At 40.8% G+C, this 25,110-nt stretch overlaps 1 protein-coding gene across 1 annotated transcript in view; it reads left to right on the forward strand.

Annotated features, from left to right (window-relative positions):
• Positions 1–509: 509 nt before the first annotated feature.
• The window catches only part of ctnnd2a (catenin (cadherin-associated protein), delta 2a), a 205,494-nt gene continuing 180,893 nt past the window's right edge, over positions 510–25,110 (forward strand). The window contains exon 1 of the mRNA XM_054622519.1: positions 510–638. Coding sequence (XP_054478494.1) covers positions 510–638 — 129 coding nt within the window. The remainder of the gene's footprint in view (positions 639–25,110) is intronic.

Consider the following 25,110-nt stretch of genomic DNA (forward strand, 5'->3'; position numbering starts at 1 on the left):
TCAATAGAAAAACCAAAAGGTGTCATGAGAGATCAATAAATTGTTGTATTCCCAAATAGGAAAATTGGCAAAGCTTACCTTGAATGAATTAGACTTCAGTCACTTAGTTTGGGAAATTGAAAAGGTTTTGCCACTTTTATCTGAACACATTTCTTCTAGTCTCCCCATATTGTTCTGTTTGCAACTACAATCCATAACTGGTGAAGTGCTGATTTATATGAACGGTTTGGTTAGCTAGTCGCCTAAATTTTATTTGATCGATTTCCGGGAATGCACCTAAGTAAAGAATGATTCCTCACACATTTGAAATTGTAACAGAAACTATGTACTTTAAATTCCGTTTCGGCGGGACTTTAAACACAGTAGATTTATTAGACTGGCTGTAGGCTTAACAACTGGATTGCTATAGATATAACCCATATTTACTTGCCCTTTTTTGTTTTATAACTGCTTAAAACTTCATCTTAATCTTGGTTTTCTTTCTTTGTGTGGGTTTGTTCACATTAGCAATGCCGGTGCCAGAGCAGCCTGCAGAGCAGGAGAAGGGGGCCATGGTGGCCCCTGTGATGCCAGCCTCCAATGGCGAAAGATCTGAGACGGAGACGACATCCTCCATCCTCGCATCTGTCAAAGAGCAGGTAGGAATTCTCCATTGTACATGTGTGTTGTACATGTGCCAAACCTGTTGTGTGTTTCACTTTGATGAGAAAAGCCCATTTCTACTTTTGGTTGCCGCCTCTGGCTCTTTCCCTGTTCTCGACCCTCATAGCCCTTGAACAGCTTGCTATGAGGAGGTTGTCACTGTTATTCAGGGAAAAAGGCACTTGGCTGCCTTAATGTATTTAAAAGCAAACCAAAGACAGATTAGTGCCAAGGGAATACTAGAGTGTAATGGATGGAAATGATGGAGATTACGGGGCGAAAGCTGTTGCCAAGTAGACATAATTGAAAAAGTCATTAAAATCAAGGCAATTACTCGACGGGGAACATTGGAAGGTAGCTGCAGCGCTGCAAGAGGTCAGGCAGAGTCCTGATGCTGTCTGGCTTCAAGTAGGGAAAGAGGGATGAAAAGCAGGACGTACAGAGGGGAGAGGAGAAAGAGCAGATGGGAATTAAAAGTCAGGATGGGTAGGTCTGTTTGGTGTGCGTTAGGAGGGAGTTGGGTGCAGGACAATAATGATTTGAATGTTTCCCATTGGAAGCATCTCACTAATTCTATAAGAGATTTGTGTTTAACCTTGGACGTATTCTTTGTGTAATGGAATTCTGTTTCATTTGGATTTAGCTCATCAGCAAATGCAATACGCAATAGATTTATCATTTTGCCTATCTACATTGACTCTGAAGTTCTCCTTAATTTAATACCGCACAATATTCCATTTACCCTTACCAACCGAAGGACAAGTGCTGATGGCAATTTATGCTGTTTTTCCTCTTGCAAATGGCATTCATTTGTGTGTTTTTTTTTCTCTACATGAGAACCTCTCAGTGCTCTCACATTAATGAATCACTGAACCATGCAGGGTTTAGTCAGATCCATCCTTTGGACCAGATTTGAACCTGCAGCTCACCCCCTCCCACTGGGAGAGCAAATATACGGAAGTTACCCAAAAGGGAATACATCACAGACATGTAGCCATTGTTGAAGCCTTATTTCCTTGTGCAGTGCGACAGCTCTAAAAACTCCTCCCTTGAGGAAAAATGATCTGAGCATTCAAAATTACCTCCTTGTTCAGTCATCAAAATGTAACAAGAATGCCTTTGCATCCAGGTTTTCAACAACATGTGTTTTTATGCTACAATAAGCCTAAAATAAGCCTTGGAGGAGGAATACTGCAGTGACTGCTGGAATGTATTTTTCACATCGGAAAATGCATCTTTCCTGAATCATTGAAGCAAGCCTGATTTAGTCAGATCCGTACACTTTCACTGATACGCACCATACGTAGCGAGTTGAAAAGATATGTAACTCGATTGCTGTGGGATTTTTTCTCCAGCCAAATATTTTGACATACTTTAAAGAAATGCACAGGACAGGTCACAGGGTTTTTTCTGCATGCAAGAATCAGGAGGCGGCTCTGATGGGTGTCTTCTTGGTAGACACCATTTTCTAACAAGCATTGCACTTGATTCGTAACGGCTACTGCGTTCTTAAACTCAACCGGTTATTATCAGACATCAGTGTGTTTACTTGGAAAGATTACTGTATATTTCCCTTTTGATTTGTTTTTCCATCGTAAGTTTGGTCTTAAATTTCATTAAGAAGTGGTATTAAAAAGTCATCACGACACCATTTTCTAACAAGCATTGCACTTGATTCGTAACGGCTACTGCGTCATCACGCCAAAGAGATAAAAAAGAGCCGTCTGTTTTTGGCTGGACCACAGAAAAAGTGAAAGCCAGTGGAATCAAATTGTCTCAAATCATTGTGGTCATATTCTCAGTCTGAAATATACAGTAGCTTTATCTTGTCGTGTGATATGCTTCAGTACACTTTAGGAACAAATATTACTTGGAATGCTACAGAAACATGTAGATGATCATTTCATATTCAAGGATTTACATTACAGATACTACCACTGACTATCCCTCCAACAATTTGGCCCCAATTTAGCACATTGACCTTACAGGACGGTACACGTGCACTTGTGTGCGTATGATCAGGATGGTGCCACCTCTGTCTCATTTTGAACCAGAAAGAACCCTGGTCCATTCTCATTCTTCCTTTTCTTTGTAGACCTGTAGGATGCAGCTGGATATGGGACACATTTGGTTCCAAAAGGACACAAGCCTTAATCTGTTGCTTCAGAGCTGGCAGTAGGAAATAAATAAGACATTCTTGCTGACGGATCCTTGATTGAGGTATTCAACCTCCAGGTGCTCCAGTCGAGCTGATTAGTGGCCAGCAGTAGAAGACAGTGGCTTGTACTGAATAGTTACAAAATAAAAATGGCTCTACAGTAACTACATTAATGTTAGACACAACATTGTGAAGCTAATAATCAATTTAAGAGATCAGAGGAGCAAGCAAACTGTTATTTCTCCACAAACAGTATTGGCAGACACATTGTAACTGTGTCAAGTCCTGGCATCATAATGTCTCTACACCAGAGACACCAGAATACATTTCATGTATTGATTTTGTTACAAAAAATTCCTCTATAATCAATATTTGCAAACAAACACATTTTTTCCCCAGCTTCCACGGACCTTTGAAACCATTTCAAAACATTGTGGATTATTTCACAATTGCTATCAACTGTAAAATATTTTTTTCTTTTGATTTTCCGCCCAGTCCACGATTTGTGGCTTTTTGTTTGCACTAGCTGTGTGCGTGTGCTCACTTGTGTAATATATGAATGATGTAAATGTGTGATAAAAGGTTAAATCTAAATATAGCTCTTACATTCTATGTCCAGGTGTGTATGCATGTGTGTGTGTGTGTCCCTGCATAATACTCCGGTAACCCAGCAGGCCGACTCCCGTCGGGGCACATCATCATGCCTAACGCACACCTCTCTACATGGTGGTGCACCGTCGAGGATACACACATGGCTTGGCTTCCTTTTAGTAGAAGCCATCTGTCCGCTTGTGAGTGTTTGTGTGTTTGTGTGTGTGTGTGTTGCTGGTGGTTAAGTAAAACGTCACATGTGGTGTGTTCATGTTAAATAAATGATTTCCAACCACCCCTGTTGACCCTGGTGTTTATTAAATGATTTCAAGAATGTCACACTTAGATAGGGAATTAGTTTTTACAATTAATGTATGCAGTGTTCAGGTGGTGTATGTAGATGATGGCTGCATAGACTGTCTGTGACACCACTCCTTGGGTTATAAAGAGATGTGTTAAAGCCCTGAGTTATGCTTATCTGCTGTTGTCTTGTTAGTTAGTGGGAAAGAAAATCCAGATTTGTGAAACAATATTTATCCTAAGTATAACAGACATGACACAAGCATGTTGCTATACTGAATTATATGTTTGCACTTTATATTTCTCCTTCTTTTTCTGAACTCTGCGTCACCAGAGGAAACTAATTGAACAAGCGTCTGATTTCTTTCTCTGTGTCCATATTCACATAATGGTTAGTGATAAGACTTTATTCAGTCAATGAAGAAAAGAAACACAGTGCATTAATGAAAACCAAGGACGCAACACCACCGAAACCTACCTGCAGCTTAAATTTAATTCTTGCCTTTTTGCTTTGAAAAAAACACAGATATTTTACTGCACTGAAGCTTCACTCATGTACACTATAGAATACCATGACTCTAAGTGTTAATGCAGGACTGAGAGTAAAAATAGCCAATTTATCACTCTCAGAGACACAGTAAATACGGTCAGCAAGATTAATACCAGTGAAAGGGGTAAAACTAAAATGCTGCATTTAACATTAAAAGGCATAACTGCACTGCGCAAGGTATAAACATAACTATGAGTGACGGCACTAAGCACCTTACTGACAATCGGTCTAGGTTATACAGGACATGCTATTTATCAATCAGTTCATCAGAGCTGTTCTACAACTAAACAACCATAACATTAACACAGAGCAATACTCAGCTGTTTCATCTTTAACTATCAAAGTAAGGTAAATGGTGTGTAAAAAGAATGCATTTGTTTTTTTCGCTTGCGTTTCCAATAGTGAAAATGGCATCCCAAAATATATAATGGAGGATGCTATGAAAAAGGATTTTTTTACAGTGTACATTTTACAGCGTTTTGTCTGACTTGGATATTCAGCCATATTCAGAGAGGCCGCTTGAGGCTGCAGCTGCAGCGGGGAGGATACGGCCAGCGGGGACCCTACAGAATCTGAGCTGCTGACAGCAAACACCAACTGGTTGTGCTTTTGCTCAAATTGCCGTCGGATGCCAACAGAAACAGATTCATTCTGCTGTAATGTATGTTTGGCGTGGGCAGTTTTTGTTGGATGCTGTCGCCGATGACAACCCCAAGAGAGAGCAGGCCTTGTGCTATGCTATAACAAATTGGAAAAAAAGATGTCTGGCAGATGATAACAATGGCAGCCAATGAAGCAGAGGGTGGATTAGGAAAGTGGACAGTCAATAAAGTGAAGAAAAAGTTGAGAGATTTTCTTCATGTTTCCAAGAGATACTCAAGCTGCTCAAAAAATGCACCAACAGGGGTGTTACCCCTTCTAAAATCTCAACCTACAGCGCTATCATCATGGATGTGTTTAGAGACAACTCGCTCAACCTTCAACGGGCAAAGTGGCTGTGACACTTGTGCCAGATAAATAGACCCAACAAAAGAAAAAGCAAGCTAAAGCTGGAGAAAATTGTTGTTCTATGTCAAATGCAAGTTCCCCGGAAACCAGTCATGAAGGTAAAATGGCCTCTTCAAAACAGTTGATAAACAGTAATGGTAAAAACATCTGCTGTCGAGGATCCTACCTACCTTCTGCTTGATGGGCAAGAGATTTGGATCTCCCCATCTGTGCTACTGGAAAAATAAATTACGAGACTGGAGATGGAGACTAAGAGGTTATGGGTGAAAAAGGAGAAGCTTGAGTTCGAGAAACATAAACTTGCTTTTGAAATGAATCTATTAGATTAAAGGGCTAGCTGCACAATCGAGGACTGAAAGTGTATTTATGAACACCAATCATAACATAATAACAATAATTACATAATTCCCATACATCTAAATACATATAAATCCCTAAATAATATCTACATCAGCTATAGTATTTTATGCAAACATACACAATTTAATCAAACATACACAATTTATTTATAAGCTGTTTACAAGTGCCAGGACATGGATAAACATGCAACAATCTTTTATAGGTTGATCAACCGAATTATATTGCTTTTGATGAGATGAGTCGCAACATCCTCCTCTGCAGCTTGTTCCCTATTATGTTCCACCTCTTCCTCCACTGGTCCCAATTTCTCCATTGGGAGACAAACTCTCTTAGCTGTGGAAATGTTGTGCAGCACAGCTGTTGCAAAAATGATGGTGCATGTCCTATCTGGCTCTATCCTTACTTTACTGTGCAAGCAGTGGAATAAAATATATGCAGTAGCTATGCATCATCCCACAACATTAGCCTTTGATAACCAGTTTAAGTCTCACTCAAAATGCATTTGTCATGGCCATGGATAGATCCATACCTCCGCACCACCACATAAATTAATTTCATGTCTGCATCACACACATCCTGAACATTAAAGGTGGGGAAGGCAGTATATTTTTGGCACCATTGGGCAATAATTACATAATAACCTTTCGGGATATTGTAATTCAAGTTATGTGAGAGAAAAATAGCCTTCTACACCTTCCCTTGGCTCCGTTTTCAGGCTTTACAAAATCTAACCCGCAATGGAAGATTTTAGCCAATTACAGGTCATTACAGAGTGAATGCATACCTATTTGCTGTTACAAATACAGATGCGCATGTCAGTTTGGTCAAAGCTTGATTAAACTGTGTAATATGCTGCAGGAAAAGATGCTATTTCACTATTGACAACAACTGCCTACACTGCAAAGCAAATCAAAAAAGGAAGACTGACTAATCTTAAAGAGAGTAAAAAAAAAAAATATTGGTGAAGCATTTCAAAGAAGAAGAGAAAATGTTTCTAATAGCTCAGCCTTCTGCTCACGACTACGGTAGTAGTGGCAGAAGAATGGCAGTAGCTCATTGGAAGTATCATTTGCTCTCCATCACTCTTATAGTTAAGTCTTCAGTGCCAGCTCACGGTGAGCAGAAGGCTAAACGATAAGCTACAGTTTCTCTCCATTTCTGAAAGACCTCGCCGATATTTGAGTTTACTAGAGCCTCAAATCACAGTATGTAATCTCAAAGGGCTTTACAGGCCCACAAGTTTGCAAAGAGAAACAGGACAGCTATTGTCATAGAATTGCAGCAATATAACTGCATCGGGATCACGATCGGGATGATGACTGAAATTAATTACCAGTATTCGCACTTTTTTTCCCCAGCAATGCCAAAAATAAAGTGCCTCCCCCTTAAGTAAGTTAAAGTCGTTCCTGTTCACAAAAAAGTTACTTGTTTGATTCAGAGACATACAGCTGCTACTAAATCTCTCTTTGGTGTGTCTGTGGCTTCCTGCTGTTTGGGTAGACGAACATACTGGTGAGCCCGTTCTTGAAACACCAGAGAAAATCTTTTTATCGCCTGGTAAGATCCACCGGCTAAGAATCCAAGACAAATTAGCACCAACAGATCTGGGGACAGCCCACGGTTTCTATCCATTACATGGTGATAACCCTTGTCTTAATTCAAGCAAGTCTGCCTTGCTGAAAAAAACAAACTCTGGTGCCTGAAAGCCTGCTGATCGTGCAGCTTGTATACTGGACGTGCCTTTGTCATCAGCTTTTTTTATTTTCACCTTATAGACTAGTCAAAAATTTCAGAAATAGCACTACACCTCCATGGTGCAACAGGTATTAATTCTACGTTGGGCTTAGGGCCCATTTTACGGCCAGCCTAGTCTCTAAACCAGGTGTCGTCTAACTGGGGGCTCGCCCAGAGCGACGGGTCTGGAACTTGACATGGTCGATTATCTGTGTACTACAGTCATCATCCTAGCTAACCCCTTTTGTTGGCCTGGGGTTACTGAAGGTGTGACATGTGTCCCCTCAAAAGCACCAAACTCCCCAGCTATGTTTTCTCACACTTGTTTTTGAGAAACCTTGCCAGGAAGAAGCACAGAGGTTCAGGGTATCCACACTGATGAAATTATATTGTGTTTTGAAACTCAAAATCAAATCAGTAAGAAACTAACTGCAAAAACTAAAGTTCAAAAATGGATAACCCATATTTACAAATGTTTCAGTTCATTATACTAAACTATAATATTTATACCATTATACTGCACACTGTGAGCTATACCTGTTTTAAGTCCACAAAGGGCTCAAATTTAATGAATACGAGTCAGAAAACTCAACAGGAAATATGTTTCATTCAAATCTCCAAGATCTCAGATAAATGTCAACTGGCTATCTCCCTTGTTAGATTTTTCATATTAAACAGATTCTGTGATACAGTTGGAGCCATTGGAGTTTCTCAAGATGCTTTGCACTATGTTGCATCATGTCTCGCCTCAGGAAAGCTCCACAGAGACCAATTTAACCGGGGCTGATTTGCCCTACAATCTATCAGTTTCCTGCATATTTTCATTTAGCCAAATATAATGTCCTGCTCTGTTTCTGGAATAAGACCTGGCAATTTAACCTTGTTTCTTGCTAAGTTTAAATTTGCATATTGTTCATGTTTTTGCTTTATCCCTGACTGATGCCGTGATTTAATGATTCAACCTATAACGAGTTTATTGAAAGCTGTTATATTTTCTCCCAGCAGCCAATTAATCTTTCCTAAAAAAAACCAATCTGGTTTAAAAGAGGTGATGCTTTTTTCATCTCAAAATTTTAGCTTCTTGCCAATTTCTTATTTTCAAATTACATTCTATTATTCATAGATTATGGTCATTTGGTGTTATGGGTTGGTAAGCAATTATGCACCCTTTAGAGCCAAAAACACAGGTAAACATAATAAGTTATTGAGCAGTCACAGAAAGAAATATTTTGGAGGAAGAATATGTTTAGGGTGTTTGAAAATGTCCACTGTAATGTTTCCTTAGATCCTGCTGGCTGCTTGATTTAAGAAATAACCAGATGTTTTTTGTGTCTGAATGCTGTCTTCTTAATGAATTGAAATGAGATCAGTTTTTAACATTGGTTATCTAATAATTTTGTGCTTTTATTAGATTTTAGTTATTATGCTGAAAAGGCCTCTGACTGTTTTTATTACTTGTAAGCCTACCTTTTTGCATGTTTCTCTACAATGTGTTTTCCTTCTTTTCTAAACGTAGCATTTTACACTCTGGGGATGTCCTCAACCAAAGAAATTCTTAGTTGACTAACCCTCATACGATTTTGTTGACTAATCAATAAGTTGATTTAATCGACAGGACTGTAAAACTGGGTTTCTTCACAAGGAATCACACAAAAACAACACTTTAAATCTTGTGTTTACCAGAGATGTGCTCATAAGTTATTTTGGAAATAAAAAAAGCATAAAGAACAACTCATTATTCCGTATTGTATAGAAAACACTGATTTGGCTTTCGATCTTAAACATCTCATATTTTTGACCTTTTCAATATTCATTGTCATCATTGATATTTCCAGGGTCATTGACAACGTAGCTGTAGCCATCAACGTAATCATCAATGTTATCTTTGGCATACACTTCTTCCACATTTACACAAATACTTGGCACGCTTTCTCTGCATGTTGTTTAACTACAGAGTGTTGCTCCTGCTTTGAGTTTTTTAGATGTGAGCTGAAAGTATCCATAATCAAAGGTTATCAAGGGTTCACAACTGATGAAGGCTTTCAGTTTGAAAGGAGAAAGGTCTTTTTCAGAGCCAAGTTATTATTATTATTATTATATATTATTTCCTCTAGACTGCCCTTTATTCTCCTTTTTTTTCTTTCCAGGAGTTTGAGTGCATATAATATGATCTTACTAAGCTTGACCACTGTTCTGGTTGTCGACTGTACCTATTTTCAACACACTGAAGTTGCTTTTGTGCTGGTGTCTGTGTGTTGTTTACAACTTGCTCTGAAAGTAATTTTGTGTAGTTGTGTGTGTCCGAATAGACTTCCCCGCCTCACCTTTTTTCTCAGCCTCTCCTTTTCCCTCCCCTTTATCGATACCCTGTCTATTGCTGGGGATGATTGCTGTGTTTTTGATGTGACAAATAACTCTGTTTCAGGGTCAGAGTGATGGGGAAGAAACAAATCCTCCCACACGCCCACGGCTATCAAATAAAGCAGCTGATGAGAAACCTAGTGTCTCCTGAAATGTCACAAACATGGGAAAAAGTATATTGCAGTTCACAGCAGTTGTAAAATTATCAATAATGATTTCAAAGGGCTTCCGATGTTTGTGGAAGCTGAAATCTATGAGACGGAAGACTATGTAAACCTTCAGTTCGGGCTGAATGATATGGACAAAAATATCATCATAGATTTTTTCATATCACATCCGTTTCATGATTTGATCAGATTTTTTACCCTTACAAAACACTAAATTTTTCTGAAAACAAAGGAATGATAAACTTTCACTAACCCTCATTTTTTGAGTAACCTATTGATGTCTCTGAAAACATGTATCCTCAAGATGTATCCTTGAAGAAAAAAACATTTTTAAACAAAATTTAACACGTTATTGTGCATTTGCGCACATTCTTCTCATATCGGATACTGTTAGAAAACGACATTTTGCCAATGTTACCTGCTCTTTAGCGCCCGCTGTCACTGTTCTACACTTTTCTCCTATTCCGCTGCGTGCCTTTGAGATGCTGGAATATATATTAATCATGCTTCTACTTTTAGTTGCCACAGAGGTTGCTGAGAAGCCGGACCCCTTTTTGGTAACAAACTCCTCACTTTTATTGCGTGTATGGCCGTTTTGATATTTTAACTGTGTCTGAGGGGAACTTGCGGGAGAACTTGAAGAGCTAAGGAAATCGGTGGCAGTTCTGTACAGTAATTACCCAAGTTAAAGTGAAAATCGATTTTCATTTTTTAAACCCAGACTATGAATTCAAACTAATTGATAAAACTGATTTGTCGCCCAGCTGTACTTGTAATGTGTGCAAAAGAAACTGGAAATTGTACCTTTTCTCGCTGCCTTAACAGCCTAAAGTGTTCTCTTTCTGTCATACCACCTAACAGTTAGAACTTTGACAGCACATTCAGAGAGTGGATGTGCTGGTTCAAAGCTTTTTGTGCTTTCAAGCTATCTGCCAGCCCCTCTGCCAGTGGTTTTCAGCCTGAAAATTGGGTTCCGTGCCTCTTTCACTCTGTGTGTGTCCTCAGTGTCCTTCAAAATTTGTCTCTTTCACTGTGCCAGTGTAGGAGCAAATCATTCAGCCAGCAGGCAGTAATTCTGGCCTGTGTGTGTGTGTGTGTGTGTGTGTGTGTGTGTGTGTGTGTGTGTGTGTGTGTGTGTGTGTGTGTGTGTGTGTGTGTGTGTGTGTGTGTGTGTGTGTGTGTGTTTGTGTGGGACTGGACTAATTGAAGATATTGTATGTACAGTTAATGCTCTTCTGTGCTTGCGGTATGGATATGTATGGGTCTATATCGGCTTATGTATTTCTGTGTGCGTGTTTGTGTGTGTGTGTGTGTGTGTTTGTGTGTGAGTCTGTGTAAGTCATGTGGATGAGTGCACCGCAGTCTAAGAGATGTTTGTCTGTTTGGTAGGGAGGAAAACGTCCAGCTATGCCAGTAAACACACTCAGCAGGAAAAAATGGGAGACATGGATGCTTTTTACACACACACACACACACACACACACACACACACACACACACACACACACACACACACACACACACACACACACACACACACACACACACACACACACACACACACACAGACACCGATATTGGATTACAGTGTGGAGCCAAACCGGTCTTACTGCAGTGAAGGAGGTTTCCAGTAGTTGCCTTCTCGTTCATTCATTCAGTAGGGAGCAGTGCTGTATGTGAACTCAGTCTTATAGTATGTATCTGCAGCATTCACAACACCTGATTCACTCCCAAATGTTTATGTAAGAATCATATTCCTTATGACTCACTTTAGATGAAGCTTAAAGCTGCCAAGGTGACCTGTAACATTTTTTATGCAGGCTTGAGTGGGAGGTTTGTCACGGTAGCAGTATCCCCTTGCCATTTACTCACCGAGAGAGCATCTGTGGGAGACTGGGGCAGAAAAGGGTGGTGTTCAGCTGCCTCACCCTGGCTATGGCTGGGGAAGAATTATTAGTTGGCCAGAAGGCTGTTGTGCTCTTTGGCACTGTTGTTGTGTGTGTAGTTGTGTGTGTGTGTGTGTGTATGTGTGTGCGTACGTGCGTGCATGTGCTTGAGTTTGTGTCTGCCAGTGGTGCTGCAATGTTCCATTTAGTCAACATCACCCAGCAAGCACCCCCACTGTACTGTCACCATCATCATAACTGGCAGCTGGCAGGCTACATGCTACTGCAGCTGCCGTGCTTTGGGCCTAAGAGAGAGAGAGCAGGAAGAGAGAGAATGAGCAAGAGCGATGAGATGAAGGAGGAAAAATCGTGCAAAGTATACATTTGAGTTGAGAGAGAGAGAAGCGGGGTGAGAAGAGGTAAGAAGATGTGGGATGATAGAGGAAGGGGAAGGAAAGGAGGGCCCAGGTAGAAGATGCAAAGATTGTTTGGTTTGGTAAATTAATTACATGAGAAATAGGGAAGGAAAAGAGGAAGAGAGGGCAAGAGAGGGTGTAAAGAGAGAGCGCTGAGCTTCAGTGGCAGCCTTCCAATACCCAGCACTCTGAGACAGCTACCAAACCAGACTTGCCAATTACCGTTTGAAGGTCAATCAGTGAAAGTGGAATCACAGTACAATGCTGTTTGTACACTCTCTGTGGCTGGGATAAATGATCCAATACAAACACTCTTAAGACTTCTGGGAAGCTAACCAAAAAACACACACAAAAAAAACATTCTCGGGGGAAAAACCACCACAGAGTGAAAACTTTTTCATCAAAGCTGAATAAAGGCTGTGCTTACAATATACAGCTCTCTAGAAATAGATTTCCATCAACTGCAATGCTGGTAATTTAAAAAAAAGCCAGTTGCAGGAGATGCTCTCTGCAGCTGTTCCTAAGTCCTGTGTCCATAGCCACAGGACTTGGGAACAGCTTTCGCACACCTGGTGGGAACTCCCCAAAGTCAATGAATGTAGTCAGTATTGTTTCCTGACTATATGACCAGAGTTACAATTGCAGCCAATCTTTCTGACACAGCACACACTATTTTGAGCGTGATTGTTGTTGTAAACTGCCAATGTACCATAAAATCTGACTTTTTTTATTTGAAATAGTTGTCTTAAAATGTCAACATCTGAAAGTGATGTGCTTTGCTTGGGGGCTGCCGGGCACAGTGACACTTCCACCTTGGAGCTGCAAAACACTGATTTTGTTTTTATAAATGAGGTGTTAGGAGCTAGAAAAACTCAGAAAACTATAAGAGGCAAAATCTATGTTTACTTTACTTTGACACACCTAGGCCTCTCTGTTGTTATTGGTTTTGTACTGGGGGTATGATCGCCTCATTCTTAAAAGCAAAGGTAAATAAAGTAAAGTAACTTTTTTATGCACTGATGGTTTGTTTTGAAAGATTATGCTCTTACTGCTCATTGATTGGAGCTAAGTTTGAAAGCAAAAGCAACTACAAATACATGAAAACTGGGTCAAAAGTCTGCAGCCTGCCAAGGTTTTCCCATGATGCTCCAACAAGCCCAGACTCCATATTAATGTGTTCATTTGTTATGTGTCCGCTGTCTCCTCCCAGAGTTATACCTGGTCATCTCTGAACGATGCAGAATCCTGTAGAACTATGAGGAACAATGACATTGTTAGACAGCAAGTCTAATGAGGCGCGAAATCAATATGTACAATCCTGCCTCACCCGGGGCATGCTGGGTAATGGAGTGTCAGGAGTGCTTTGGAGCTATTTTAATCACAAAGACCTTGGATTATGCACATGTAAACAGGCTGGTTACTGCCAAAACACCACAACCCCCTGAGATGTGTGTGTGTGTGGTTGTGTATGAGGATCTGTGATTACTTTTTACATAATTGAAGTAAACTGCGCATCCATATGCCCGTAGTACTGTGCGTGAAACAAAAAGTGAGCAGTGTATTCGTGCATCTCTGCTTGAAATTAGTGTGAGAAATTCTGTGAGACCTCCATTATGAATGTGTGATCATGGCTCTGCCGCCTATTTCTTCTCCCTGACCTGGGTTCTGTTTCATTAGCCTTTACCGCTGTGACAGAGCCCAACGCTGATCCTGCATGCGAAGCAAGAGCTCTCCCTGCTCATCACTTAGTAGCCTGCGCCCTCCTCCATCCTCACCGAAAAGTCCCACTACCTACTGCATGCTAATGCTACCTGAGCCTCAACTCTAGCCCAGGCTTGATTTTGCCTGCATGCTGATGAACTTGTTAGCAATATGCTGAATGCTAATATTGCAATGGCAAGAGGATTAATGTGTATCTTGAATTCAAATATTAAATTGAATTGAATACCTACAGGTAGCCTGTATCTTTAATGCTAATTGCATGTTTTTTCAGCTATCCTTTAACTCTCATTCCTCGAACAATAATACTCTGTTGAGTAGCTGTCAGTATGAGGCAACAAACATGACTCTTCCGGGATGTTTCATAAAAACAAAACTCGGCTGATGCAGTGTAAGATTGACATAAAATCAGTTTCAATGCGTCAATATTAATTTATCCTTTGTTATTACTCTTCCTGTCTATGCTGTGAGGTGCTCTCCAGGTCTCAGCAGGTCTAAAGCAGTACATCCAAGCGCTGTGGTATTGTTGGAGTGAGCTAGCACCCTGGGGCCATGAGCAAGGCTTGGAAAACTGCACGGTGATGTGTGAGAAAAGCATTGATTAATTGAACACATCTGTCAGGGCCCTGTGTTTACAGGCAATGCTAAGTGTCGGGGTCAGACGCCAGGGGAGATGTTATTGTTAGATAGAAGAGGAGAAACATTGTTGCTAAGTCCTAAATCCTCTCCTCCATTTCCCAAAAAAACACAGCAGACACAGCAGCTGCCGTTGAGTGGGTGTTTGAAGGGTACCTTTCCCATACAGGCTCCACACTGCTTTCACTTTTCAAGCTTCAGTGTTTCAACCAGTTTGTGTGGGTAACTACTTCAGTGAAGCGGCTCCCTCTGTTACCTCCCACTCTGCCTCTAAAATTGCACTGTACTAATGATACAATGTTATTTTTATCCCTTAAACAGCTATGGCTCTTCTTTTTTTAGCAGACTGGAGTCATTTTAACTTTAGTCTGTGTTCTATAATTCAAAGATTGACTTGTTCTTTACACTTGGTGCCACTTCATCTGGTCCTGTAGTCTGGCTGACATGATTAGAAAACATGAGACGGCCCCATGTGGTTAAGCTTTATCCCTATTTGAGAGGAAATAGGCCTTTCATTCTCCCTCAGTCCCTATCGATCTGAAAATGAGAAAATGGAAAGATTACTCTGTGATGGAGAGAGTCATTAAAGAGCTGGGGAGGCAAAGAGCTCAGAAAATGGCCACGTATTTATCAGTTCACTGGCATTTTTTTAACTTTATTTATCCAGGGAATGCTTGCTGATTTCCACCGTGCTCTGCTTTAAAGTTAGTTTGTTGGATCCTTTATAGCCCACAGTTATTAAGAACAAATATGTCATTGCCAGCTGACAAGGTGTTAGATATTCCACCCTCTTTAGGGTAACTTTGTTAAATTCATCTTGAAATATTTTACTTTGTGAGGGGGCAAGATGTGTTAGAATTCATGATCAGTTTGGATAACGAGTATACACCAACTCATTAGGCAAGGAGGCCCAGGGTCAATCTGGCTTTTAGTTCCTACAAAGGAACCAGTTTGTGGGTCTTGTCCTTCAGAAGATCCGGCCTCTGAATTTGGACACAGAGTCACAACTGGGAGATCTACAGTACAAACACTCCTTCACTGCTGGACACTGAGTTGGTCCACTGGGGTATATGGGGGTCAGTTGCCTTGCTTAAGGGCACTTCTGTGATAATTGTTGAGGGACACTAGAGTGGTACTCATTTGTTTTCTCCTGTCAAATCAGTTTTTTGCTCGTCGGCTAAGGTGCTGGCTTTGAACATACTGAATTTACTGTAGAGGACACACTTGAGAGAATATATGATCCTGCCTGTTGGTCCACAATCAAATTTTATTGACAGACCATTTCAATCCAGTCCTATAACACAACAGTATAAAGTCAATGCACTGTCCAGCCATTCACACGCAAACCATATGTTCCAGTATTTTGGCTGGACTAAGTTGATGGTTTTTTCCTGACCAGTCACATGTTAAATGATAAAATACATCAGTGCACACTCAATGTGATTTAATTACATTAACTTTGAATAAAATGTCTCTCCTCTTTCAAATATGATAAGCTTTGCTTTGGATCATATTTACCTCTGACCAATCGTGGCTTTTGATCTTCCTAGCTCTACATTATTGCTCTGAAAACCTTTTGGTTGTTGTTTAATAATAGGATAAGGTAGTTAAAGGGAGTTGTATTCACTGCAGGAGTTTATCTCTTGCACTGGTAGAGTTGTTTTATGAGTCATACACATGCCCATATCCCTGGCATATGATATAGAATAATATCCTCAGCATATGATGCATGGTGTTGTGCCTACTATATGCAACATTACATCTCCATATGCTGTTCTGCGAAGTTTATTTTTGACTTCAGTTATCACATTCGGTGTAATATGTCACCGCACTACAGTGCACAGCGCAGCAGGAAAGCCCAGCTAACAGCTTTGCACGGCGCCGAAGCCTTCTCCCCTTGGCATTCTAAATAGATAAATTATGATCACACTCCTCTGCAGTTGTCTGGCCGCCAGGGTTGACATATACACTGTAAAGAGACTGGCTAATGAAGAATGGCTCTGTCATTGGAGTTGTCTCGAAAATAAGGCAGATCACTCCATCTCTCTTTCTCTCTCCCATCTCTCTTTCTCTTTCCTGTCGTTTTCTCAGCCTTTCTTCCTTTATTCCCTTATTGCTCCATTGCATCTCCGGCCATCATTCATTCCTGTGTTTCATTCTCTTATTGCAGTCTGTCTCTACGGAATAAATGAGGTTTTCCGTGTTGCAAATGCATCATACCCTTTAACACCCCCCCCCCCCCACACACACACACACACATACACACCTACCCTTGGTGCTTTGCGGCATTTGGAGATGTGCATCTAACCATCTCTAATGAGCCTTCTTGCATTCGTCACTGTCGTTGTTGTTGTTGTTTATGGTGAAGTAATTTGTGGTTGCCATAGAAATCGTCTCTGCTAAATGTGCCCATCATTACTTTGCGCTTAAATCCATCATTGCCAGTAGCCTGGAGGCGGGCGGGCGAATAAAAATTTGATTAATATGATTTGATATCATTTTTCCATTAACATCTTGAAGAAACTGAGTATTGCATGTCTGTTGTCTCTGTAAGTATAGAGTATTTTTTACTTGCATTCACTCTTAATGTCCCCTGATGCAGAAGATATGCAATTCAATTTTAAATTGCTTCAACAATTTTAATATCTGTGCCACCAAATATATAATATAATATATCTATAAACATTTATTTTGATTTATTCTACTTTGATAAGATTGAAAGAATTGCAAAGATGGGCATTTCCAAAGGCGCTTTTTATTTCACAACTTTCATTTTTTGACAGGACATGTCATCATACAGGAATTCCTTTTGAACTCTCTTTCTAGGCTGATTCTTGAATATTTTAGTGGTGGAAGGGGGTGAAACCTCATTTGCTATTTCTTACTCTTCTCTCCTAGAACCTTTGGGCTGGAAATGTCACATTGTCAGTGGGATATGCCCATGGTAGCAGCTGTACCCAGTCTGGCCTAAATGTAAATGTCAGTAGAGATATTCTAAAAAATGTCTCTCTCACTTCATTTTCTGTCTCCTTCCCTTTTTCTTCCACCCTTGGGTTTCTCTGATTCTTTCCCTTCTTCTCATCTCTCCATCCTTACTCTTGTCTTCCTTGTCTTTGCCTTCTCCTGCCTCCCCCCTCTCTGTCCCTATTTGTTTTATCCTCTCACCCCTCCACCCCGCTGTCTCTCTCCAGACTCTGTTCCATCTTGTTCCGTATTCTTCCTGTTTTTGTCATTTATTTTCCCTGTTTTGTATCGTCCACCTCCCGTTCCCATCTTTTCTTTTTAAACCTCTTTACCTTTTTCTTTCTCACTGTTGTCTACCTCCCTCTCTCTCTCTCGTCCCTCCCCTCTCGCTCTCCATCTGCCCTATGTCTCTGTGGTTCAGGTCTGCTTGAGTGGGCTGCCAGTTACTTGTCTGTCATCTGTCTGTTTTGTTGCTTCTCCCGCTTAACCTAACCCCATTTCTATTTCTTCTGCTTATTTGCTTGATTTTGCTCCATGCTGTGGAATAAGTTTCTAAAACTTTTCTCTACTTGCTTCCATGACCTTATCAGACTCATTCTTAACCCTCCTCTGCCGCTTTGTCTCTCAGATTTTTTTCTAGTCTCATTTTTTTTCCCACACACTTCCTTCTCCCCATTCTCCTTTCATCTGTCTGTTATCTTCTTTTAGGCTCCCTTTGTAACCACTCATCTCCATTCCACCATTTGTCTCTCTGGCTTATCTTTCTCTTTTTTCTCTCCTGCTCTCTCTGCCTACCACAGTGCTTTTCTGTCATTTTCTCTTCCCATGTTGCTTCCCTCGCCCTCCCTCAGGTGGATTGGCTCAGACCAGCTTTGCCCCCTCACCTCCATTGCGATATGAGGTGTAAAGGCCAACACAACCTCCCTGTCAGGGGAGATTTATTCCCTCACCTTTTGGAGCTCTTGATCAGGGTCTGTGTGCATCTGTAATCTGCCTCTGAAAGGCGAGGCATTCACCCTGAACCAGCCTGCGTTGGCCCTCACAGATGGAAGGCTGGGGACCGGGTCTGTCAACGCGGCATTAAACATTTAAAACTGGGCCTACAGATCACTCAAAGCTTGGCAACGGAGCCAGCAGCCTTGGGTCTGGAAACCACAGAGGGAAGTAGACAATGAGAAAAAGAGGGAGAGAGCTAGACTATCAGGGGATGCTGATAGAGAGAGAGGAAATAATCTCTTACTGTCATTTTTTGGGAGACATTGAACACCCTCCTCTGCTGCTCTGGGCCAAGCCAACCCACTTGTGTGTGACCGTGTATTGTGGCAATACCTTAAGTTTCGATCTCAAATAAACAAAAAAATGGAATATCTCAATAACAAAATGCAAAGCTTCTTCCAGGTGCTACTTGTTGCTTTGTTGTGAGAGGGCATCCCCTGGCTTTTCATGAATAAATTCACAAATCTGTCCTCAAAAAGACTGTGGGACATCTAATAAACTTTTAATGACCCAACAGGCCAGTAGACTCAATTCAATAGGCAGACATTTTTGAAAGAAATGAGTCAAGTGAATGAGATGGGGGTTTAGAGAGAGAAAAAAGACACCTGCATAACTAAGTCCCATTAAGAGTAATATAATAAGAGAGTCATTGTTAGTGTTTAGATTGAACAAGATAAACATTTCAGAAATGTGTCATTTTCTCCCTAAAGTAGGTGGCTTTCAACAAGTGTCCTCCCACAGCTGTGCTATGAATACAACTGGTCCGGGTGAGGACAAACAGCTCTCAGTACGTTAATTGGACTTTAGTGCTGCCCACGACTGATCATTTCAACAAGTTTTTTTTTAAACTACAGCTTTAGAATCACGCAGCTGCCTTTCAGGTCAAATAGTTCTGGCCGACAGAGGGCCTACATCTCAAAAAAATTCTGGCATTTTTGCGCTTTGCAAATCCTGCAGAATTAAGGAGCTTTTTAGTCAAATGGTATACTTTGCTATAATTGGAGGTCTGTCACTGATCAGTCAATGATGATTACATCCAACCTAGAATTTCTGCTGACATTCGCTCATTGAAAACAGCCAATTACGGCACATTTAGAAAGTAGAGCTATCAATGGTAATGAAATTCCAGGACCATGTGTGCACATGAATGACCAAGTGGGCACGCATGTTACCGAATCTGCACACAGATTCAGATGTACATAAAAGAGGGCAGGACTGTAAAGCCACACATGATCAGTGGTAAACGCTTTCTATGCCATTGTTTTCCTATGGGGGGAGAACGCTTGAAATTGCCATCGAGAGCTTTGCTCGAAGTTAAAATAATTTAAACTTTGACCTTGGTTGCCGCTGACTATTGAAAGTGCAACCAATGAGTAAACAGCTGTAGCTGTTGTTGTTGCCCAGAAACATTGAAAAGCTCCCTTGCCCATTTTTTGATGACGTATCTTACCTGCGCTTCACTTTGCATCAACAGGGCTCTGTGCCTACCTTGTGATGAGCAGAAAGCAGATTTCATATCATGTGAAGGCAGCTTTAACTGAGTGACCAACCAGACAAAGTCTTTTTCCAGTGAGCTCACCTGAACTCAATGTCAGCACTCTTTGCTGCCTCCTCACCTTTCCTCACCTTTCTTCAACTCTCGTGCCATTGCATTTCCTCACCTTTGCTCCCACACCTTCAGCCTCTGGTCCCCTCTTCTCTTCCTCATTTCCTTCCTTCCCTTCCCCTTTCTGTTTTTGTTTCTCTCGGCCTCCATTCTGTCACTCACAAACAGTAATGCCATGCTGTTACATGCCATAAATACAGACAGGGTCATAAAGCATTTCTTTATTACAAGCAGATCACTGCACAGACAGAGTGTGGGAATAATTAGAGGGACACAGCCACAGACACAACAGCAAAGGGCCTTATGAGAATAGAACTGAAAGATGACAAAAAAGAGACCAAGAAGTTGAGAATTGAGTAGAATAGGGAGAGAAGCTATGAGATTTTGAGAGAGGAACACATTGGAGCAGGTTGTGGTGGCTATGATGTAAGGAGAGATGTCAGGGCAGGGTAGATGGATGAAGAGGGAGAGAGTGAGGAACTGAGGAGGAAGAAGCAGGAGAAGAATGACTGACTCAGAAACAAAGGCAGAGAGATGGAGCGGAGGTGCTGACTGAGTGTTTGCCCCGTGGGCCCGGCCGGCCAAAGGTAAGCCAGCAGACAGCACGATGTGTCACTCTACATTTTGTCAACAACATGGGAAGTTATTTCTGGAGGAAGGGAGTTTCAACCTTTGATGTCGAAACCCACAATGGGCTTAGGATTTTTTTTCCGTGATGTTTGCTGTACACATGTGCACATTTGTGGGTTTATGTCCAGCAGGGAAATGATAATACTGACTGTGTGTGTGTGTGTGTGTGTGTGTGTGTGTGTGTGTGTGTGTGTGTGTGTGTGTGTGTGTGTGTGTGTGTGTGTGTGTGTGTGTGTGTGTGTGTGTGTGTGTGTGTGTGTGTGTGTGTGAAAGGACATATGTTGCATTTCTTATTCCTCTGTGTCCCTCTGTTTTACAACCTAATGAAGCCTCTGATTTTATGGCAGATAAACTCTCCTGAGAGTCCTGGCTAACATGAACACTTACGGGCACTTACACACTGACAGTATGCATGCATATGCTCTCTCTCTCTCTCTCAAACACACACTCACCCCCGAACACACACACACTGTCTACACGGCTTAGCCCCATTGTTTACATATGGATAATCCCCACCACAAACTCTTGGAGGAAAACCTTTTCAGGGACTCTAGCTCATCTACTGAGGCAAAGCGACATCTGGACTCGAGCATATTTTATCATACTATAATTGGCCTCACAAAACAGTAGTTGCTTAGCATTGAAGAAACAACAAGGAAAAGGGATTTTTTTTTCAATGTCTCTGAAGGAAGACAAGACCAAACGAAAAAGGCTGGGTCGAAGGTTAGATGGCTTGTGAGACAGAAGAGAAAGAGGAAGATCAAGAAAAGATCAGTAGATGAATAGAAGGAAATAAGGATGGTCAGAAGGAAAGGTGGCAGGAAGTATCAGAGGAAGGAGCTCAGGACTTAAGATGGATAGAAAGGTGAAAAACGTGTGACAGAAATAGAATGCAATTCCGGAGAGAGGAAACTGAGTTAGGAGATAGAAGAGTGAATGATGTGTGAAGGAGGCAGGAATAATTATTGGAAGGAATGACAGACGAAGGGAAAAAGCAAAAAAGGGGAAAAAGATCGGAACCAAAAGGAAAATAAGAAGATACTGTAGCTAAGGCAAAAAAAGCTAAGCTTTTGTTTGCCATTACAAATAGTTTTTTAATCGCCATGGAAATACAGATTCAACAACACTATTCTAGATGGCACGTTGCAAAACAAAGCATAATTTGAATTAAGTCCAAATATAGACAACAATTGAGCAGCATTATCAAGTACAGTAATCACTGATGAAAAACGACAATTTAAGTATTTCAGATGTAATAAATATTAAATCAACATGTACCTTGATGACTGTGATGGGGGGCTACTCTGTGCAGACCCTGGCAGCAGGTGGCCACTTGATAAACATCCTAGCTGGTAAGGGAGTCTGATAGATAAGCACTTATGTGTGACTTGCATTGGCATGGTGATACAGATGGATGTGTGGACCGGGCAGCTGTTGGGCAGGAGGTAGGGGGCTAATCGGAAGAATCGGCGGTTCGATCCCTGACTCCTGTAAAAGTGTCCTTGGGCAAGATACTGAATCGTAAATTGCTCTTGAAGGCAGTGCCATCTTTGTGTGAGTGTGCATAAACAAAGGTAAATGATGAAGTGTAAACACTTTTAGTGGTCGGAAGACTAGAAAGACGCTATATAAATGCATCCATCGGTGAATGGATGGAGAATGGAAGTCGAAACGAGGAAACAAGTAAGGAATTAAGAGATTTAGGAATAGCTGAGATACAGGCAAACATGATCTCAAAGGATTGCAGAACAAAACACAAGATGGATATGAAGGAGTGTGGATTCATTTTATCTGGACATTTGCTCTTTTGTATTATGAGCAAAGACACACACACACACACACACACACACACACACACACACACACACACACACACACACACACACACACACACACACACCCATGTGCTTGCACTAGCATGCTTCTCCATCCCTTATTGTCTTCTCTCATGCCCTCTCCCATTATGGAGCAAATGCTAAAAGCTAAAGTGCTTTCCATCCAGGTCTTAATTAGATAACAGCGGCCCTAAAAGGCTGCTCTTTGCACCTAACACCACCTAACAAGAAATCAGCAGCATGGTGGGAAAGGAGTGGTGTGCTTGGTGGTAATCGCATCAGCCAGGTCCTTAATCACTTTTTCATCTTCAACAGGCTTCTCATACCTATCATCTGGAAACTGCACCTCTGACCCCCATATATTGACTGTTATCTAGACATACGACTTACGAGTACTTACTATAGAATTTACGAAACCATAAAGGAAAAAGTCAAGCACCATCGATGAAATATATTCATTTAAATGCATGTCAGATATTTTTTTCTTCAGAGCCAGCGGAGGTATTCCAGCATTTTACAGTTTTTGTAGTGTTACGATGGATGGAGCAGCAGAGGGATCATTGTATGGAGCTCTCAGTTTATGTAGTTCAACAGTTTAAATGTACTATTGCTTTCTTCACATTTACAGCCCTGCCAGTGAATGCAACTTTTTAATCACTACAGTAAATATACCCACAAGAGAGAGACGATGACAATGGACAATACATTATTGTGTGGCCACTTGCTATAGCTGGACAGATATTATTGTCTTCTAAAATAAGTTGGAGACAATAAGCAGAAGTTGTAATGTTTCCTGAAATGTGTATTCATTTAAAGAAGGGGACATTATCTGCTCATTCATGCATATTTGGAATGCTTATCTTAATATATGGGGTGGTCAACAAGATTGGTATCTGCTGCTTCCTGCTGCGCTTCTGTTTTAAAATAGATAAAATAAAAACTGATGATTGCCAGTAGATGTGTGTGTGCAACGTATTCTCAGACCTACTAAAATATTCATCCTGCTTTGGCCTCATCTCTGCTGTGACAGGATTGACATTCCACCTCTAGAAAAAAATGTAAACAAACAAAAAACAACACTAGACATCATAAAGAAAACAGAAGTAAGCAAAGTATAAGGTTGTTTATGGTATGTATGAGTCCTCAGGGAATTCTGCTGTCAAAACACAATGTGGTGTTGTCCCTGCTATACAGTAGTTGTGCGATATAAATTTCATGATGTCCAGAGAGAAGTATTTCCAGGTTGTAGAGGACTAAGCATGGTTGATTTTAACCGTTAAGTGAGGTAAACTGAGAGGATTTTCCTCAGGGCAGCATAAACAATCACGTGATATTTAAATCAGTAACACGGTGGAAGCAGATCTCTTGCAAATATACATACCGTTGCCTTGGCACACATTGTACTTTCCTATATGCTGTACTCGTCATCTTGCATTACAAGATTCTTTAAATGCATCACGATGAATCATGTGCAAATTCGTTTTAACTCAGGTCTGACGTAGCACACGAAATTGGTACATAGCACGTACAAACACGCACAATTAAGCTGAGTCATCTTACGGCCCTCTTCAGGCTAGAGTTCGTACACACCCACAACTCACAATGACATTTCAATAAACCTATCAACGACCTCACTCCAACTATATCCACCCATTCCATATATCAGCTGTATGGGTTTGCAAAGCAATAACCCCTGCTCAGAATGAAACAGATTTATTACCTTGCCTTTTGTTTTCTTTATTTCTTTTTCTTTTCACAAAGCTGCAGTACGCTTGAAGGTCATTTACTGGCTCATGAACGTTATTCTGCATTTATAGTGTTTTAGGAAATTACATTTGAATAGAATAAAGAGGGGAGTAAAGTGAAAAGAATCACCTCAGAGAGCCTGCATGTGCCAGTGTGGGCATCAGTTAATATATATATATTATATTATATATATATATATATATTCTGTCAGAGGATTTCTCACTGCCTGCATATACATACATTCATATATAAGTGTACAGTTAGGAACTGTTTGCGTTTAGTCTACTGTGTATACAGTGGACTGTGTCATTATTCTGCCACTATTGTCCGTATTCGCAGCAGGATTAACTCTTTTCCGTCAATATCCGCTCCTTCATGTTTTAATTGAGAGAGGATTTATGAAATTATATTTCTTCTCCTCAAAGGCTGAACTGTTTGAACAAACTAGATTGGAGAGAGACTGCTTAAAGAACCAGAGTACATGAAGTGGTTTTGCGGCTCACCTTCCTGAAAGAGATTGGCGGTTGAGGAGGTGTTCAAACTGTAATTTACCTGAAGGCTTCTGACAGCTTTGATCAATAATGCCGTAATAACCAACAGCCAGTCACAAAATGAGAAGTCATAAAACAAAGTGATTAGATGACAGTTTGTTCAGACACTGTGACAGCTTCCTCTCTCTGCTTGCTGGATCTGCTTTAGGAGAGGGGATGAAAAAGATAAACATTTACAATAGGTGATTAGTATTTCATATCTTTTACATATTTTTTTATAATTCTACGTTTGATTGTCGGCGTATTTTTATTTC

This window comes from Anoplopoma fimbria, chromosome 21, assembly GCF_027596085.1.
Source record: "Anoplopoma fimbria isolate UVic2021 breed Golden Eagle Sablefish chromosome 21, Afim_UVic_2022, whole genome shotgun sequence".
Taxonomy (NCBI): Eukaryota; Metazoa; Chordata; class Actinopteri; order Perciformes; family Anoplopomatidae; genus Anoplopoma; species Anoplopoma fimbria.